We start from the raw sequence: 18,405 nt of genomic DNA, 5'->3' as shown, positions 1-18,405 counted from the left end.
TCACACTTTATCTTCTATCCTATCGTAATCTTGGTCTTATAGAGATGCTTCAGATCATCGCCAAAAATCTCTTTTCTCAGACCATCGCTATACCGCCAAGTGTATCTGTTCCCATCCGGTAAATTTGGGAAAATACTACTCATATGCTTTGATATCCATAAACCTGTTTCAGGATCTCGCTCATCGAGTGATAAGATCGTACGCAGCTTCAACCAGTATTTGACTTTACGTGCTGCTCGACGGGATGGTGAAATCCGAGAGGCCGGAAGATCGCCTAAAGAGGGCATAATGAATCTTTGTGACATTCCAAGTCAACGATCTATTCTCAACAGATAGATTGTTCTATTGATAAAGAGGAAGTTGTGACTTACGAGAAGAAAACGGCCCAGAACAGAGGTAAGAAGATCTCTGTGACTAACCATCTTGGAGCTGAGACTCGGGTGGCAATCCGTATATAAACCATCGAATTCATCAATGCCGTCAATAACGCTCCTAGGAATGGGATCGCCATGAAGATCGTCCCTGTACCTAGGCGGAACCCTCCCGTCTGGTGAAAATGTCAACATTTGAGATGTATATATCACTGCATTGAGATTGATGGACCTACAGGAGAAGGCATGATACTTTCCATTAACCAAGCGTAATTCTTCATATGTTTCATAGATGACTGATCGGATCGTACGAGTTTTGATAATTCTCTCTTACCATGCTATGTATCGAGCATTGTTCAGAGTTCGTCAACATCCACAATCCAAAGGGAAGTGTAGTTATCCATTCCAACACGGAGACCGTAGAAGATTCTACTTACATCGTAATTCAAGTGCTTCAGGTCGCTCGAGCTGAAACATCCACTGGAACCGGTATTATGTTTGTTCAATTCTGACATCAGACAGAATATCCTGTAAAACACCTACAAATTCAGAGTCGCGCATATCAGCCCTATATGATCGTTAATGGGCAACACTGCTATACTGATATATCATCAAGGGGATATGTCCTAATCCTAATGATAGTCTGCAAAGAGTACGGCAAAGTAGTACGGCAAAGTATACTAACCTGAGCATCACCGTTCTCCATAGCCATCCTCCCCGACCTGATCAGATAATTCACATCCTTGTAATTCTCCTTCTTATTTCTGTTATTCGACATACGTATATCTTCGTAACATGCTGGTATGACATATTTTCTTTTACCGTCTTTCGATTTTAGGTTTGTCACTTTCCCATCTACTATGCGATCTATCGCTAGCCAGACTAAGGTAAGGGGAGCCATAGCCGTATGTGGCTTTCGATGTGATTGAGGGATTGAATAATTTAGATTTCAGTGATGGTACCGAGGTGGTTGTATACAGTACACTTGGATTATTTTTGCTTTTTTTATTTTTGCTTTCTTCTGCTTTACGATGAAGTACTCTGTTTTTCCAATTTTCTCCTCTTCCCCGCTAGTTATACAGTATACTCATGACATGCAGATGGCGATAATCCACTATACAGAATGTTGACATCTTCACTTCTGAGGCTATCGGTGAACGGGACGCCGATTACTGTAAACTAGTATCACAATTTCCTGCCACATGCACAGTATTTCATCCTAGTTTTACTTTTAGTATCCTTTCTATCAGACATTGGGTTTGCAATGTGTCATCCTTTCGATCAGGCTGTCCGTTTGAAAAAATTTCGGCATGAGACAAATCACCATAGTATGGAAATGCCTTCCTTCCCTTCATAATTAAGCATGAAGATCGTTCACGTCTATAAAGGAGGCACCATCTGACGAAGATTTTGCTGTACTTGCACTACCGTCATTCTCACCTGCTATAACACAGTTAACATACAGTGCACTGCTGTCTCTCGGAGTCATAGTGAGTGCGAAGTTCAACTGAACTTTATCTGGCTCCAACGATGAAAGGGTGGTCTGACCATCCTTTCTTCAAATTTATTTGGGCCTTCAGGCCACTAGCGTCCTACTGGACCTGGGTAACATATATGGGGAATGTATGTATGCTTGTCCAATGCAAATCTAGAATACATGTATGTGTACTCGCTTGTCAAGTGACAAACTTCATTGACCTTTATCCACTGTAAATCCTACTGAGAATGTCACAAGATTTACAGGTTACTCTACCAAATGGTGAAACCCACACCAAAAGTAAGGTATTCTATTACGCTAAACCCACCTCTGACACCGTCGAATTCTTTTCGGCAGTACATAGAGGATCATGCCAGGAAACTACCAATGCGGGTCTAACACTGGCAGCGCAAGTGGAACAGAAAATAAGAGAAAGCGGAAGGTACGCTCCTAATGAAGAATCAGCAAAACATTTCGCAGAACAGACGATCTCAACCGTGCGCAGACCTTGGGATACCTTTCGAAATTATTGTGTCACGATCCCCATGAGTGATGAATCGTCCGTCAAGTCTTTGAATCGATTGATTGAGATGAGCCAAAGTGTCAGAGCTCCTGTGATGGTCTTAGCTACTCATTCATTAGTGGAGGACGGGTCGATGAATCTCATCAGAGATGCTGGTGTGTACATTTCGCCTGCTAGCGAGGTGTGCGAAGGAAAATTACGGGAAATGAATGACTTGGCTCAAGAACTGAAGAAATCGGAGGATATATCTGTATGGTCAGCCAACGAAACAGCAACCGAAGAATATCCTGGTATGAACATCATGTCGATGGACTGGGAGGACTTCAAGGAGTTGGAACGACATGGATTGATCGCACAATCCAGTAAGGGACAATCGTTCAAGGATTGGTTGAGAAGTTGGAAACGTAAGTTGACGAAATAGTCCTGTAAACTAGAAGGGACAGGTTCAATAGACAGTCTGTTCTATACATGGTCTGCCTGTTTCTTCGGCAGTGATGATCAGTATCACACTGTTCCGTCCTCTTTCCTTCATCCAAATTGCCTCCATTGACCTGATAATATGATGAATTCAATAAAGTGTATCGACACCAGTCAGAAAACCCATCACCACTACCGTTAATGGTTTTTGGGTCGATTGAAAGATAACATATATGAGTGGCTTAACGTAGACATTGGATCGCAAATCATGTTCGTCTATCGTTGTTACTGAGGTGCTGGATCGCAATTCTTCACCAACATTCTTGCTGTGTCCAGGACATTTTGTAGTATCTCATCAAACCGATCTGATCCCGCCGAGCCTTCGGCCAATAACGTAGGAACGTCCAATATTTCTATTTCGAGTTCGAACGATGATATCGGTCGCGACTGAGGAGTCTCCTAAGAGAGGGACAGCGTGTCAGCTCAACCCTCTACCACAAAGCAAAATTGTAAAAACTAACTCGTGACATGACATGTGTCAAGTCAACTTGACAGACTTGATGCCTATAAGTAGCTCGATCTTTATCTCTCGTCATCGATGGCGGTCCCTCGGGCATCTCACCTGTCCAATTGGTCAATCAATATCCTTCTATAACCCGAGGATTATATGAGATTATTGAAAAGTTACTCACAAGGTTCTTCGACATTGACACTGATCCTCCAGTCGAACGCCGCACCAGGACAATAAACGTTCATATCTGCTACTCGTCTCTTCTTGACCACCTCTACCACTTCGCCTGTTTCTCTACTCCTGCTCACCCTCACCTTCCCATTTCGCCCGCCTGCACCATGAAACGAATCCGTCAATTTCGATCGGGAGAACTTCACTCTACCCTGCTGTGGAGCAAGATTGACGGAAGATTGCGCAGCTTGGTTGAGAAGGTTGTTGAGCGTTTTATGCTGCTGAGGATGCATGGTAGATTGGAATGGACCGAGAGGGTAGTCTGGTGGTACAACTAGGAGATTTGACCCCGTGTGAGCCAAATCAAGTCTTCTCAGATAGGATCTTCAATAACCGAGTACACGCACTCATCTCACTCTGTGTTGGCAGTCGTATCCTCCTCGAAGGACCTTGATGGTCAGGAGCAGTCAATATACCCAATTTGATTTCAATCTATCCCATAATCATTAGCTTGGGACATCGAGGAAATGATATACCGTGCTCACCTCTATATTATCAAGTCCTGCAGCACTGGCCATGATGAAGTCTCCTACAACGCTGGTAAATGGATTTCTAGGAGATATATTGAATATAGATCCTGTCAATTGCATATAACTCGGTCCCGTCTGAGCATATTGGGGGGCATAATCTTCCTGGTATTCCTCTGGTCGTGCTCTTTTCCTACTAGGTCCGGAATCATCTTCTCTCACTCTAGGAGTATAACTTGAGCTTCCTCCATTACTATGTGAGACTTGATGTGATTCACTGTAGTCTGCTTCCGACTCGGATGACATGATGTTTTGCGAAGGAAAGGGGATGGAAGGGTCCAAGTCAGGAGAGGCGTATCGGGGCGTAGGAGGATCGCGGGGATAAGGTGGTGTTGGCAAGCCGGTAAAGTAAGGTGCTCGGTCGTGATATGGTATATAAGGGGCCATAACCCCTCTGCTCAATGACATGTAGCTGGTGTAGAGAACAGAAGTTGAAAAGAAAGCAAATCAAATCATCATGTCATGCAGTCTCGAAGTTGTCGGAATGGGTGAGGGGGAGATGTATTACGTAAGACTTAGCTGAATTGCTTTAATGTCGTGTGGAGAAGTTGCAAGATGATCAACTGGATGAAATGTTGACCAGCTTCTTATTCTCTACACTTTCATTTCAACAACTCACCATACATCACCGTCTCTATCACAGACCAGAACAGAGTTGCAGCGTCTTTCACCATGTTCGTTAACGGTGGGAATGCCTTCGGCGCCTTGGCGATGGACGATGATCAGCCTCTGGCTGGTCCCAGCACTCAAGTTATAGAAGGAGAGGAGCTGGATGTAGACGTAAGTTATCACAGAGTGTTTACCCGTAAGATGCTTGCTGATGATGGGCGTCTCAGTGGATCCAACTAGTCAGAACAAATCACGATGTCGATGTGCGGGTGTCGGATAAAGTTGAATTAGAGGGACTACCGGCGGAGTGCAATCTGATGGTCGTGTCGAATCTTTGGGATCTACTGATTGCGGGAGGCAACAACGGTGAGTGTCATGTAGACAGAAGCTACATACTGGAGCACTGAGATGTGATCATATTGGCCACTCTAGATATACGCATACATCGTTTATCCCAATTTCATAAGGTATTGGAAGGTGCAGCGAAGGATGCTTCTCCAACTTCAGATGCCATACAGACAATACCCCTGCCTGCCAGACCAGTCTGGATGAGGTAAGTGAGATTTTGGCCAATAAATCCATACGTACGACAGCTGACCACTTGATAGACTTGCGATGAATGAGGAGCGTCTGGTCGTGGCTACAGCTAGTGGGACTGGCATACACATCTTCAAATTGAATGAAGTTTTGAGCGGTAACGTGAGAGCATTCTCCTCCAACAGTCAGATTGACCGATTCTCATCGGTTTTATTTTTTCAGACTTCACCTTATCATTCCTTCACCACTGATATACCCTCACCACTACTTGATGTCCTTCCCAATCCTGCTCCTTCCCCGAGTGACCAACATTCACGTCTTGTGATATTGCTGGCGAACGAAGGACTAGTCATAGCCGATATAGAAGATCGTAGACTGTCAGCGCCTCTCCCGGGTCCTTTTACATGTGGTGAGTAGAAACACCTGACTATTTCTGAAGAAACATGTACTGACGTTCGCACAGCGAGCTGGTCCGCAAAGGGTAAACAGATAGCTGTCGGGACACCATCTGGCAAATTAGCTCAATACACACCGGAAGGTACAGCCAAAGCTGAAATACCATCCCCTCCTGACCTCGAGTCGTACTATCCTGTCTTCGTTCAATGGCTGGAGAATGATCTCTTCTTTGTCTCCTACGCCCAAGAAGGCGCTCAACCTGACGATCCAGTGGAAACCTATATAATACATCGAAACAAATCAGAGTTCACATTTACCAAATTCTTCGATCCGTTGAATTCAATGGGTCTAGCCTCTAGAGCAAGCTTATATCGACATTTTGCTGGATTGAAAACATGGGGAGAGAAGACTAAACACCTTGCTTTGATCGTTTCGGGAGCCTCCTCGGAGATCGGTGTCCTTCATGGGAATGCCGCTAGTGAGAAAGAGCTCCCAAAGTGGGAAGTACTGCTTTTGGAAGAGACTGCTAGAGGTGTTTTGCCTGCCGCCAAGGCGGGTGTCAGGGATGATGCGTCTGTGTTGGCTTTAGCATTAGATTTGACCTCGACTCACGTCATACGGCGAGGCATCGTAGGAGGAATAGAATTGCCGGATTTACCGCCTCAACCTCGATTGCTCGCTTACACTCAAGAGGGAACCATCATCCCGTTCGACGTTCGATATCCCGATGCTGGACCGTATCCTGGTATGATCTCTCCTTCAGATATCACAACTTCATCATCTTCATCAACTTCATCCGCAACCCAGCCTGCACCGTCTAATCAGGTGCCAATTTCTTCTTCCGCCACTTCACCAGCTCCTGCCCCGTCCACTGGCTCTGCTGTCGGCTCTTCAGGTTTTGGCCAAACATTGAACAGTTCTGCCAGTGCATTCGGCTCATCCGCCTTCGGTCTAACATCCACACCTGCTTTTGGACCATCCTCTAAACCAGCTGCTTTCGGTGCCTCTGCATTCGGACAGACAACAATCTCTTCAGCATCTGGGACATCCGCAGCCGGCAGTGCTTTTGGAAGCTCGAGCAAGCCTGGTGCCTTCTCAGGCTTTGGACAATCCAGTACTCCATCTGGTTTCGGTCAGTCCGCTTTCGGTCAATCCTCTAAACCGGCTGCATTTGGTTCATCCAGCACTCCTACTGCTTTCGGAGCAAGCACTACCCCGGATTCTACTCCTGCCAAACCAGCTGCATTTGGGTCCACATCCACACCCGTCCCTGCCTTTGGCTCCTCTTCAACACCCACAGCCTTCGGCTCATCTGCGTTCGGTTCTACCTCTACTCCTGGCTCAGCTTTTGGCCAGTCTGCTTTCGGACAATCGTCAAAGCCTTCAGCAAGCAGTCCCAGTGCTTTTGGCTCCTCTGCTTTCGGCTCGACAGCTACCTCCTCTAGCTCGAATGTCGGCTTTGGCGCGTTCGGTTCGACAAGCAAGCCTTCTGGTACTTCTTTTGGCTTCGGAGGGTCAGCCTTCGGTCAAGCAGCGAAACCAGACGAAACCAAGGATAAAACAGCATCACCTTTCGGAAGCGGAGGTTCTGCTTTTGGGTCGACGAGTGCCTTTGGAACAGGTGGTGGCAGTGCGTTTGGTGCCTCGAGTGCCTTCGGACAGAGCGCGTTCGGTTCGAAACAGACTCCTTCGCCTTCGTCAGAAGCTCCCAAACCTACTTTTGCTGGATTTGGCCCTCAGGCTGCTGCTCAAGACAAGCCTGCTTCCTCTACTTCTGCTTTCAGTGGATTCGGTCCAAAGGCTGATGGGGCTAACAAGCCAGGTTCTGCGTTTGAAGTCTTCGGACAGCAGTCGACCTCTTCTCCTGCCACAGAGCCTCCCAAATCAGCTTTCGCCGGTTTCGGATCCACATCTTCTCAGACCTCGGCTTTCGGTGGCTTCGGTCAGAAGATAGCATCTTCGCCCGCTCCGGAAACTAGCAACAACCCAGAAACAGACGATTTTGGCTTAGGCGTATTTGCTTCTGCTCTTGATAAAACCACTGACCCCGCTGGAGTACCAGGACTAGCAGACTCCCCACCCGGTTCACCTGTCCTCGGAACCGACAAAAAGCCTGCCGGCTTGGACGACGAAACACCGCCTAATTCCCCTCCACCCAAGGTCGGGGTTCCTAAAGCCACCGCAACAGCATCCTCATCATCGTCTTTCATCAAGCCTGCTACTGCATTTGGCGGGGCGCCTTCGGTCGGCTCTTTCGGTCAGACCTCCACAAAATCATCGACACCAGCTTTTGGCTCAGGGTCTACACCAGCAGCGTTTGCTACACCACCCTCTTCTTTCCCTTCAGCTTTCGGATCGACGGCATTCGGAAAACCCTCTACTATCGGCTCTTCATCACCTTCTGCATTTGGAAGCAGCGGCTTCGGTCAGTCTTCTGTTCCCGTTGGATTTGGTAAATCCTCTGTCCCGGCTAGCACTAAGCCTATAGGTAATATCAATGGTGGTTTTGGTGCTTTTGGGGTGAAGTCGGACGGAGAGAAGAAATCAACAGGATTCGGAGGGTTTGCCAGTAATGGTACTTCTGTCTTCGGCGGTGATGCGGATAAGGACAAGAAACCAAATGCTTTCGCCGGATTCGGCGGCTCTGGCACATCGATCTTCGGTAGTGCAACGGACAAGAAAGAAGAAACTGCATCAGCATCCCCCGAAAAACCAGTAACTACATCAGCATTTTCCTTCGGTGCTAAACCTGCTACCACTACTCCACAAAAGGAGGCAACAACCGACCCAGCGCTCCCTACACCTGCAGAGCAGGAGGAAGTTCAAGGCTATGACGTTCCCGCATCATCTGAGGAATCCAAGCAGGAGTCTACGACACCGGCAGCTACGCCTGAGAGGAAACCCCCAGCTGATCAATCGACTACTCCCGACTCAACCCCCAGCAAGCCAACAGAGCCTTTTAGCTCGACTACGCCTATCGATGAAGCTGCTGAACCAGTAGAACCGCCCGCACCCGAAGAAGATGAAGAGCAAGTATATCATGTCGAAGCTGGAGCAGCTTTCCTTGATGACGGTCACGCCACGGATGAGGAGTACCAGGATGAGTACGAAGGCGAAGGCGACAACGAGGACTACGAGGACTACGGAGAGTATGACGAAGAGGAATATGATGAGGAAGAGGAAGACGAGGAAGAAATACCTTTAGGTTCCGGCCGACGCAGATCATCGTCTATACCTCCTGACATGTCACCGATCAAAGAGGAAGTATCAGATGAACTTGCTTCTGAAGAAGATGAAGGCGAAGCAGAGGAGGAGGAACATGAAGAAGAAGCAAGTAAAGTTGAGTCGGAAGTATCGACCACTCGATCACTTACAAAATCACCTCCAACATGGTTTGCCAAACCTTTCAAGACTGAAAAGCCTGAGACTACTGACAACGAACCTATCTCTCCTACTCCTGGTTCGGAAGGCGCCTCGTTATTCGCTCGACTCAGTCCGGCTCCTCTCACCTCGCCTAAAGAAGAGAAGAAAGATCCCGTTCTACCTTCGACTACTCCAGCACAACCCAAACTCCCGTCTGCATTCTCTTTCAAACATGCTTCCAAGACTAGCTCCCCGTTGGCCGGTCCGCCTGAAAACGCAAGTACCACTCCGGAATCTTCACCTGCTAAGCCACCTGCTGCCTCAGGCTTATTCGGCGGTAAGCCCGCCGAACAGAGTAATAAACCGGAAGATAAACCTGCTACAAGTGCATTCGGTCTTTTCGGTACTAAGCCTACTGGAGACAACAAGGACCTATCAGCTGCGCCTCCTGCCTTCAGTGGATTCGGTAATTTTGGTAGCAAGCCTACAGAGACTAAAATAGAAGAAGCGAAACCCTCCAGTAACAGTGGATTCAACTTGTTTGGTTCAACGCCTTCGGTGGAGCAAAAGGGACAAGATAAAGCGTCCGCATCGACACCAAATGGAACCTTCAACTTCTTCGGTACCAAAGACGCTGAAGTACCTAAACCTGCTTCTCCTGCACCTTCTTCTGCTTCTGGTGGATTCAGCCTATTTGGGAATAAACCAGCAGAATCTGTCAAAGCGGAGGCTCCTCCGTCAATCTTTGGCGCAGCCAAAACCATACCTGCGATACCGGCAGAAGCCTCAAAGCCTGCCTTTGGTTTGGGTTTAGGTAAACCAGGAGCTCCTGCAACTCCGTCCGCTTCGCCTGCTGTGACGATTGACAAAAGCCAGCCGTTGTTTGGGAAACCTGTTCCTGCAGCTTCACCCACGCCACCCGCTGCTCCAGCTGTACCTGCTAAGTTCACCTTGCCAACTCGAGAAACCCTCGCTCCATCTCCTCCTCGTCCAGATGACGGGTCGAAATCCATGGGCGCGATAGTCGAGAAAATCATCCTTGCTTTAGGTGATGATCTCGACAATGTAAGTCGAACTGTACTAGCTTTGCTCTTTCAATGCTAACAATCCTTCCATTAGCTCAAAGCCGTTCTCGATGCGAATGCCAAATTCCACAAATCCTTCAACGCCACTGGACTTCCGCCCTTGACTGCAGACAACTTGTCATCACACGATATCATCGCTTTCTCATCGATATCACAATTGACCAACATCGTCGAAGACCTTCGGAAAGAGCTGGCTGACTTGAGGAACGAAGATAATGGTACGGAGCTGAAATTGGCAGAATTGCAATCTCGCATGTTGAAGAGTAAGTCCCTTTGAGCAATCGGTCAATCAGAAGTGCTTATATGGGTGTACTCTTAGCGGACATGAAAACTGGCCAAGCGGATAAATTCCTGAAAGCTAGACAGGATCCATCCTTCGCTAAGGTCATGCAGATCAAGGACCTCAGCCCGGAACAAGCTGCAAGCCAAACGAGACTCCGTAAAGCCATGCAGGTGAGTGATAGTGTACACTAGCTTGAAGAACATTAGTATTGATTCTGACACTGTTTTATTAAATATTGTAGGTGGCCGAAACCAAGGTTGAAGAATTGGAAGCGTCTATAGCTGGACTGAAGAGACGAGCTGAATTGCGAGAGCAGGGCAGGAGCAACACGTAAGTCAATTCGCAATTGCACAGACCTCATGAACACGTCAAGCAGTGCTGCAGATCGACTGATTTGGTCATTTGTTGTCAGCCAACAACCTGCTCTTGAGAGGGTACAAAGATCAGTTAGGAATATCGACGCGGCCATTCGAGATCGTCAGCAAACCATCGATGATCTAGCTAGAAGGATAGGCGGTGTTAGACTTTCCTCACCCAGTAGATCTGGTTCTCCAGCACCTTCGTCTCTTCGAAATACACCTAAAAAAACCACTATCGTCCATTCCTCAGCCACGGCGAGATCAATATCCTTCGAACCTACCAAAGAGATATTGAAGGAAGTTGACAGTGCTTTGAATGGAGATAGGAATAGTAGACTATTGGGTAGATTGGAGAAAATCAAATTTGCCAAATTGACCAAGCTGAAGGATCAAACCAATGGTGATAAAAAGCCAATAATGATTGACGCTTTACCACTTCCCGGTCATTTACCACCATCTTTCTTGAATAGCATCAAATCACCTTCACAACCCACAACAACTAAAGTTGAGCCAGCCTCCACCCAAATATCTGATTCTCCTGCGCTACCATCGACACCTTCAGTTCCTGCCAACACCAATGATACTACAGCAACACCTTCCCCATCTTCGACTTTTGGAGGTATAAAATTCAACCTTGATCCGGGGAATATATCCGATCTAGCCAAATCGGCAGGAGGGATCTCAACTCATAGAGGAAGTGGAGGTGGATCGACTAGGTCTCATACGAGTGCTGCAAAGTATGTACCTCATCAATCGCCTGGAACTGGCACTGCTGCTAGTCCCGTAGGTGGAAGTGGAATATTCGATTTCAAGGGGAATGGAATGGATGGGGAAGAAAAAGATAAAGAGAAAGAGGGGAAAAGTAAACCTTCGGGATTCTTTAGGTGAGTGTCCACAGGAGTTGTGGTTCGTCGTCGATACCCTACGAGCCTTGACGCTGATCGATGTTTTCCAAAATCAGTTTTAGTGGATTCGGAGCGAAATGAAAAGGAAATGGATCGTAGATGAAAGTGATCATATGAAATTTGAATGAACAATTACGGAAGAAATTCAGTCAAGCACTGAACAACCAGATCAGGATCGATAAAAACGCATTCATACAGTATTCCATTATGCATATTTATTATTCAAAGCAAGATCATTGTCGATTTCACTTTCAATTTCAAATTATACAACTGATTACAGTTTAATACATCCAAAGATCCGCACAGAAACGTGACCGATTTGTTTTCTCTTGTTAGTACTCGGCGATGACGAGTTGTTTACCTGAATCCATCAAGAAATCAGTATAAGCAAATGTTGAAGGTTTTCTGTACAGGATATCAGACTTACCAACAGTAGGTCTCCTCCTTCTTGCCTGAGGTAAAGCAGCTTGTACTCCGACATCAAAGAATCCGAATCCTCCCACTACATCAGACTCCAAAAGTAAGCATATATAACATTTTATCGGTTGATTTATGGTTGTTATTTTTTGGGAGAAATAATACTCACATAATTCTTCATCTTCCCTATCTTCCTCACCATCCATCTCCACCTTTTTACCAGTCCTGGCATCTCTCATCACACCCGTATGATCGATGAACGCTTCGGGTCTCTCGTTCGCCTCTTTCCATAATGTAATTAACATCTTTTGTATTTCAATAAGATACGCTTGGAGAGTTTGGAGTAATCTTCGAGTTTGAAGATGTTTGGATGACATGCAGACTGATATACCCTCGTCTTTGATAATGTATCCTATACACGTTAAGGTGTTATCAGTGAACATCAATCGAATCCAACTCCAGTGAGAGAGAGCGTTTGGTATGACTCACCTATTCCATATCCCTCTGGTGTGACAGGTCCAAATCCAAACAACCTCAAAGCCGGATTCCCACAATTCGAAGTAGAAAGTACACTTGTTCCCAAGAGGTTATATCCCGGATCCTTGAATAAAGCAGGAACACGAGGTTTCTGCCTTTCGCTTTCCGGGGCAGTCGATCCAGGTACCTGACCGTGAGTCGGTGCATCACCGTTAACGCTCCCTTCGCCACTCAAGGTAGATACTTGAGTCTGAGGCGAGAAGAGGATAGCTGATTGACTTGATGGTGAAATAGGTCCATTGCCATTACCGTTGTATGAACCGCTCACTCCGTTTGTGGCTGAACTACCCCTTGCTCTTGATGCATGATAGGCTTGAATGTCTCGCTGGATCAGCGAATACATCGCGTACAAATGTCTACGACCATGAGAAAACCTCGTCAATATCTTTCTTTATCTGGAAATTAAGGGCACTTACCGATCTTGACCTAGACCTTGACTACATTCTTTAGTCAACTGAGTGTGCTTTTTACAAGCTTTTCGCAATGCTTCGACCTTTTCATGAACCGATGCGTGATCTGAGCAGAAAGCCTACCACATTCTAGTATCAGCTACGTGTGCTCAACTGCGTATACAGAGTGAGTCGACCAACTCACCTTCACGAATGCCACTGATTCAGGTTGTACAGTACGTATAGCCTCGGTACGTCCATGCAAGAAAGCTTTCGTCATCGCAGGCTCGTACGTGCTTTCGACTCGACCTATATGTATCGGGGTATGGTATCAGCATTCTGTCAACCCTTAGCAATGATGCTTCTATCATCCCAGCTGTCCAGACTGATCGACTCACCGTACAACCCATAATAAGCCGCCTGAAAAGCCATCTGCACAAACGCATCCGGACTGAACCCATGCCTCTTGATGAAATTACCTCCGTAACCTTTAAATTCCAAAGCCTGACTATCATTCTGACATATCAAATCACTTATCCTCGTCTCAGCATATCTTATTCCAGCCAACAAGTCAGGTGTCAACTTCCATTCCAATTTTTTAGGTTGCATCTCGAATGAAGGGTCTTCTTCTCCATCCTCCAGGTCTTCGGGTTTAGGTGGTTGTTTGGATGATTTGGAGAATGGAGATAATTTAGATTTGAATAAGGATGGTGTAGATGGGTTGATTGTCTTTTTTCGCAAAATGTCAATCCATGCCATTTGAGTAATGTTGTCGTGTTGACTTACCTTAGCGAATAACAATACCAATTCTGTATATACATCCGCAGCATATCTTAAAACCGTATGACCATCTACACCGGTGTGTTCAAAGTTGATACCTGCCTCTCCATTGGAGCAAACGATGATTTGCAACTATGAATATCGGTCAGCCCCTTGTGACAGCGACTAGAGTAATTTTGACTCACCTTATCATACCATCGATTCGTACATGTACCCGTCTGCACACCACCTTCCAACTTGTATCCACCGCATAAGAAGTTGCCACATAGTTCTGCAAGATCTTCTGGACCAGCATCATCAAGACAAACGATAAATAATGCAGATTCGACCACGGATAGACAAGAGGCGTTCAGTTTGTTTGATTCGATCAAGTCCGCTCGGAGCGAAGACCATATTTTACGAGATTCAGTGGTGAGTATTCCAACTGAATTCGATGCGACCTATAAGTGAGCACGACTACGTCAGTTGTGGCCCCTTTATTCGCTATTCTGGTAATGAAATGTATGATAGCTATGAGACGGACTGAAATGAAGATGGGCATCCACTTACAGACTGCACCGGTGTCTTATCAGCATCCTTCACAATCGCTTCCAGATTGTTCAAAATCTCTCGATCAGTCAACAGAGGTCGATCTTTCGAATCGAGACAATCGAACCAATCTGTCCATATGCAAAAGATCTACATGAGCCTGGTCACTCTTCGAGTCAGAGGGTGAAGTCAAGACATTAGCTTACAGAATTGACCTCTCCTAAGCACGACGATATGTTTACTCTGCTCGTGAACTTCCATCCTACATCCTCGCTATACTATCATGATCAGCTACGTTCCTTGGTGCTTCAGGTCATGGACCAGCTTACATCAGTTGGTACACGACATGTAGCGAACAATCTACCATATTGACTCATATCGAGGGGTATACCCCTAACTGTATCCGCTTGGAGATACCCATTTCGAAGATCGTGGATGAATGACAGAGAGGAGAGGATAAGGGATGCTGCTCGGGATAATTGGGGGTCCGCACGGGGTGTTACGTCGGAACTACATAAATATAAGATCAGCACAAATTCAGGTGTGATTCGCGAGGGATTATCAAAGGCTTACGAGAGCACGAAGAAGGGGTTCTGTAAAGAGTTTTATCTTTCAGCTACCTTTGATCATGGGTCGCTTGTTTTCGTCTAGTTGACTCACCAAGCTCAATACGACTGAATCGGAGTGAGATAGATAACTTTCGTCTGTGTATGTAACTCATCCTATCAGCACTCTCTCTTGGTCCTTCGAGGTCCATATACAGATCATATATGTCATTTCACGGGCGAAGACTCACACCAGAATTCCTCTATATAACTCTCCTTCTCTTTCGCATACTCTTCCAATTTCCTCTGCCATTTCTCCCCTTCCCCACCTTCCGTCAGAAACTCTTCAACCACTTCTTTAGTCCTCTGATGCTCTTCTGGAGTTTGTAGTCCCTCTAGAGCTCTGAGATATCTCTTGAGGGTATCTTTCAAAGGTGGGATAGGAAGTTTAGGTAAATCGGGTGTGAGTAAGGCAGAAGATTTGGTTCGTTTTGCCTGAGGGTGGGGGATGTTCGGGGCAGTGGTCAGAGATGTTTGAGATGGGAGTGATTCTGACATATTGGCTTTGGAGTGTTTCTCAGGTAATGGTTAATAGAGATGGATAGTTGTTATTCTCAACAGATGGTTGGTGAAATGTTATATACACGAGATAAGTTGCGAGTACCCCACTGAAAACAGACAGATGACATATCCTCAACTACTATGAGTACTACTCATCAACATTCCTCCGGTTACTACAAACCGGAGTTTGAATAACCGGGTATGGGCCATTCGATTCAATATCCGATTAAAACCACCCACACCGTCTCGTTGTAAAACACATCCCATCCCTCAAAATACTGCACTATATTATACTAGATGAGTATATAACAATGGAATGGACATGAACTAGATTCATCCAGACTGATTTGTATGATACGATATGATCAAAGAAAGAGGAAGAGGATATTTTTGTGAAGAAATGAATGATTGGCTACATATTTCACTTTTCATAATAGTAAGATCAAAAAGTCATATTAACAAAACGTCAACTGAAATACTATGGACAACACATCAGATCTAAATCTATAGTTCGCTATGATCATTATCCCTCCAGTACAAGGGTCAGGGCTGGGTTGATATCGGATGAAGTTTGGAGTTCTTAAACCATATCTCACTGGACCGATTGAGGTTGCGAGACCGACTCCGATTGAGATTGTGAGACTGATTCCGATGGAGGTTGAGAAGGAGCTTCGGTAGTTGGCATATCGGATAAAGTAGGTTTGAAGAACATTGTTGTGATGTACTATACATGACCAATCAATCAGCGAGTATGTTCATCTAAATATATACTATTCTTCATACTCCTGTTAGAAAGAACCACTACACCACTCACCTTCTTCCTATACCTCGTAGTCGTACCAACACCCAACGTCCCATTCCTAATAGCGCTCGCCGTCAAATGATTCAATACCACATGATTCGGCACGGCCAATATCGAATTATCATCTAGTGTAGCTGGTGCTCCCGAATATCCAGTCTGATTGGCCATGAGGGGATCATGCGAATCCCATAATCTCTTGGTATCATTGTTCACTATCACTTTATCTAATATCCTAGGTAAGGTCGGTGGAGCAGGTACGTTCGGTAGGTACGGTACGGATTTGAGGAATAGGGAGTATTCCTCTGGTGAGAAATGATTAGGTAGTTCCTCGATGTATTGGTATAGTGTTAGTGCCGGTGGAATCGAGGTAGTCCACTGTGATTCGTCATCTATGCACGGGGATAAGAAGTATAATTAGCATCTTGTGAAAAATTGCCATACGGTGATGGGTATTTTATCGCCCAATAAGGAATAATTTTCTTCTGAATGAAACTGTCCTCTAGCACAGTTTCGCCTTCGCCTTCACATGATACCTCGACACGATGACGGATTGTGCCACTCACCATTCTCCTCTTTCACGGCAGGTTTCGCATCCATCGCCCATTCCGCTCTCATCTCCTCTTCCGTCTTTGGCGTCTCCACTTCTATCCAATTGACCAATGTCCCATCATCGTCCGTCGCCGTCGATATCAACTTGCTGCACATCCACGAGTCATCCACGATGAATTTCAAGCGGTATTGACCTGGGGGTAGGCGGAGGATCGTGCTGAAATCGTGGGTGCTGTATAATTTGAGTATAACTCAATTAGCTTGAAATGTAACATTTCAATCAACAGTGAACAGAGAATAGGATAGAATCTTTCTAGCATAACCCATGAGGGGTGAGATGAATGATAGAGAGGGAAATTCAATTTCTCACTCACCTCCTATGAAGCTTGATCCTGCCTTTCCAATTATCCGCAAAGTTCCCCGTAACATAAACATTCTTTCCACCTCCCGTCCAGTGAATCGGAACGTTCACCATCCCATCGTCGGTAGGCTGCAAATTTTGCTCGGTAGTAGCAGGTAAAGGTGTAGGAGCCTTGGTAGGTGGAGGAGGGGATAATCCAGTTGGTCTACCTAGTGGTTGAGATTGGGGAGTTTCTTTGCCTGGTATAGGTATAGGTAGAGGTGTTTTCCTCGCAGTTGCAGCATCTTGAGCAGCTGTCGTAGGGAAATAAGGATTATTTTCTTCCGTCGCAAGTCTAGATTGTATGTTCGTATTGGGCATCGCTATAGGAGCTGATCTAGGTGGATTATCAATTCTTGACATTGCGCCTAAAGCGTTGGCATTGGATAATGGACTGGCTGTCCTACCTCCTAATACCTGTTGCCATTTCTTTTGATTTGTCGTTCCTCCCGTTGCTCCAGTCGGGGTAGTGGGTCCAGGAGATGGAGAAGTATTTTTTACGGCGCTAGTTGACGGTGCGAGATGATGGGAGGTATGAGTATGTGTAGTGGGTACAGGAGCAGCAGGAGTAAGTGCCGAGGGAGTAAAAGATAACTTGTTCAGATCGGGAAGTTCCAATGATTTCCTTCGACGAGGTGATCCACTTCGGTTATGCGTACTTCCACTGGGCGAAGTGGGATTAGATGAATTAGGTGATATGTGTGTTTGTCTAGCGGGCATAGGTAATCTCAGATTCGGATGATGTCTATGTCCATGTCCATGGTGAGTTGTGGTAGGTGTAGAAGAAGGTGATATCAGGTCATCGTATCCTATCTGAGGATGATCACCTCTGCCATGATGAGGTGAACCATGTTGATGTGAGGAAGGTGTATTACCCATCTTCGTTTATTATGCTACAGGTTATATTGTCATAAACCACCTTGACTCGCCCTTTGGCTTAGGTGTGATAAGATTGCCTGGCTATTGGGTGATGATTGATTGTCGCGTGCAAAAGAGGGTTGGTTATCGACTTCAGACAAAGGATGTGCGGTGATGGGATGATGGTAGACTGAAAGTCGTGATAAAATCGTGGATCTGTGGTTCACAGGGTGGATGTTGAGCGTGTGTCTGGGTGGGTAAGGAAAGGTGTTATGCGGATGTTGGGTGTCTGGCTGCGATATGCTGTATGCTGATATGTTGATATATGATTTATATGCTTACTTGAATGCTCTGATGACAAAGGTGTATATAGATAGATTAGCATGTGAAACTAGGGTTGCAGTGGTACAGTGGTATGTATGGTATGGTGGTGTTCCGGGGTTCG

General features: G+C 45.9%; 6 protein-coding genes across 6 annotated transcripts; 2 read left to right on the top strand and 4 right to left on the bottom strand.

Moving 5' to 3' along the window:
* Positions 1-14: 14 nt before the first annotated feature.
* V865_006241 (uncharacterized protein) lies at positions 15-1,272 on the bottom strand (the record flags this gene model as incomplete). The annotated part of the gene is made up of 5 exons (XM_066230000.1): positions 15-294; positions 372-547; positions 608-709; positions 809-910; positions 1,057-1,272. 5 exons carry the CDS (start codon positions 1,270-1,272, stop codon positions 15-17), a joined length of 876 nt encoding a protein of 291 aa, XP_066086097.1.
* Positions 1,273-2,096: 824 nt separating this feature from the next.
* On the top strand, positions 2,097-2,792 carry V865_006240 (uncharacterized protein; the record flags this gene model as incomplete). The annotated part of the gene is made up of 1 exon (XM_066229999.1): positions 2,097-2,792. One exon carries the CDS (start codon positions 2,097-2,099, stop codon positions 2,790-2,792), a length of 696 nt encoding a protein of 231 aa, XP_066086096.1.
* A 281-nt stretch (positions 2,793-3,073) lies between these two features.
* V865_006239 (uncharacterized protein) lies at positions 3,074-4,444 on the bottom strand (the record flags this gene model as incomplete). The annotated part of the gene is made up of 5 exons (XM_066229998.1): positions 3,074-3,247; positions 3,310-3,410; positions 3,481-3,804; positions 3,878-3,962; positions 4,016-4,444. The coding sequence occupies 5 exons, from the start codon at positions 4,442-4,444 to the stop codon at positions 3,074-3,076; spliced, it is 1,113 nt and encodes a 370-aa protein (XP_066086095.1).
* A 285-nt stretch (positions 4,445-4,729) lies between these two features.
* Positions 4,730-11,675, top strand: V865_006238 (uncharacterized protein; the record flags this gene model as incomplete). The annotated part of the gene is made up of 11 exons (XM_066229997.1): positions 4,730-4,837; positions 4,894-5,032; positions 5,099-5,219; positions 5,275-5,365; positions 5,426-5,612; positions 5,667-10,027; positions 10,082-10,310; positions 10,367-10,500; positions 10,572-10,660; positions 10,743-11,573; positions 11,651-11,675. 11 exons carry the CDS (start codon positions 4,730-4,732, stop codon positions 11,673-11,675), a joined length of 6,315 nt encoding a protein of 2,104 aa, XP_066086094.1.
* Positions 11,676-11,926: 251 nt separating this feature from the next.
* Positions 11,927-15,348, bottom strand: V865_006237 (uncharacterized protein; the record flags this gene model as incomplete). The annotated part of the gene is made up of 15 exons (XM_066229996.1): positions 11,927-11,955; positions 12,022-12,096; positions 12,181-12,423; positions 12,501-12,904; positions 12,965-13,077; positions 13,143-13,246; positions 13,336-13,666; positions 13,724-13,849; positions 13,903-14,157; positions 14,267-14,376; positions 14,452-14,518; positions 14,575-14,755; positions 14,819-14,838; positions 14,906-14,949; positions 15,042-15,348. The coding sequence occupies 15 exons, from the start codon at positions 15,346-15,348 to the stop codon at positions 11,927-11,929; spliced, it is 2,409 nt and encodes an 802-aa protein (XP_066086093.1).
* A 595-nt stretch (positions 15,349-15,943) lies between these two features.
* V865_006236 (uncharacterized protein) lies at positions 15,944-17,981 on the bottom strand (the record flags this gene model as incomplete). The annotated part of the gene is made up of 4 exons (XM_066229995.1): positions 15,944-16,075; positions 16,166-16,542; positions 16,717-16,934; positions 17,077-17,981. 4 exons carry the CDS (start codon positions 17,979-17,981, stop codon positions 15,944-15,946), a joined length of 1,632 nt encoding a protein of 543 aa, XP_066086092.1.
* Positions 17,982-18,405: the final 424 nt, after the last annotated feature.

Source organism: Kwoniella europaea, chromosome 1 (assembly GCF_036810445.1).
Source record: "Kwoniella europaea PYCC6329 chromosome 1, complete sequence".
Taxonomy (NCBI): Eukaryota; Fungi; Basidiomycota; class Tremellomycetes; order Tremellales; family Cryptococcaceae; genus Kwoniella; species Kwoniella europaea.
The sequence above is the reverse complement of the archived record's forward strand: the minus strand, read 5'-3'. Positions and strand labels throughout refer to the sequence as shown.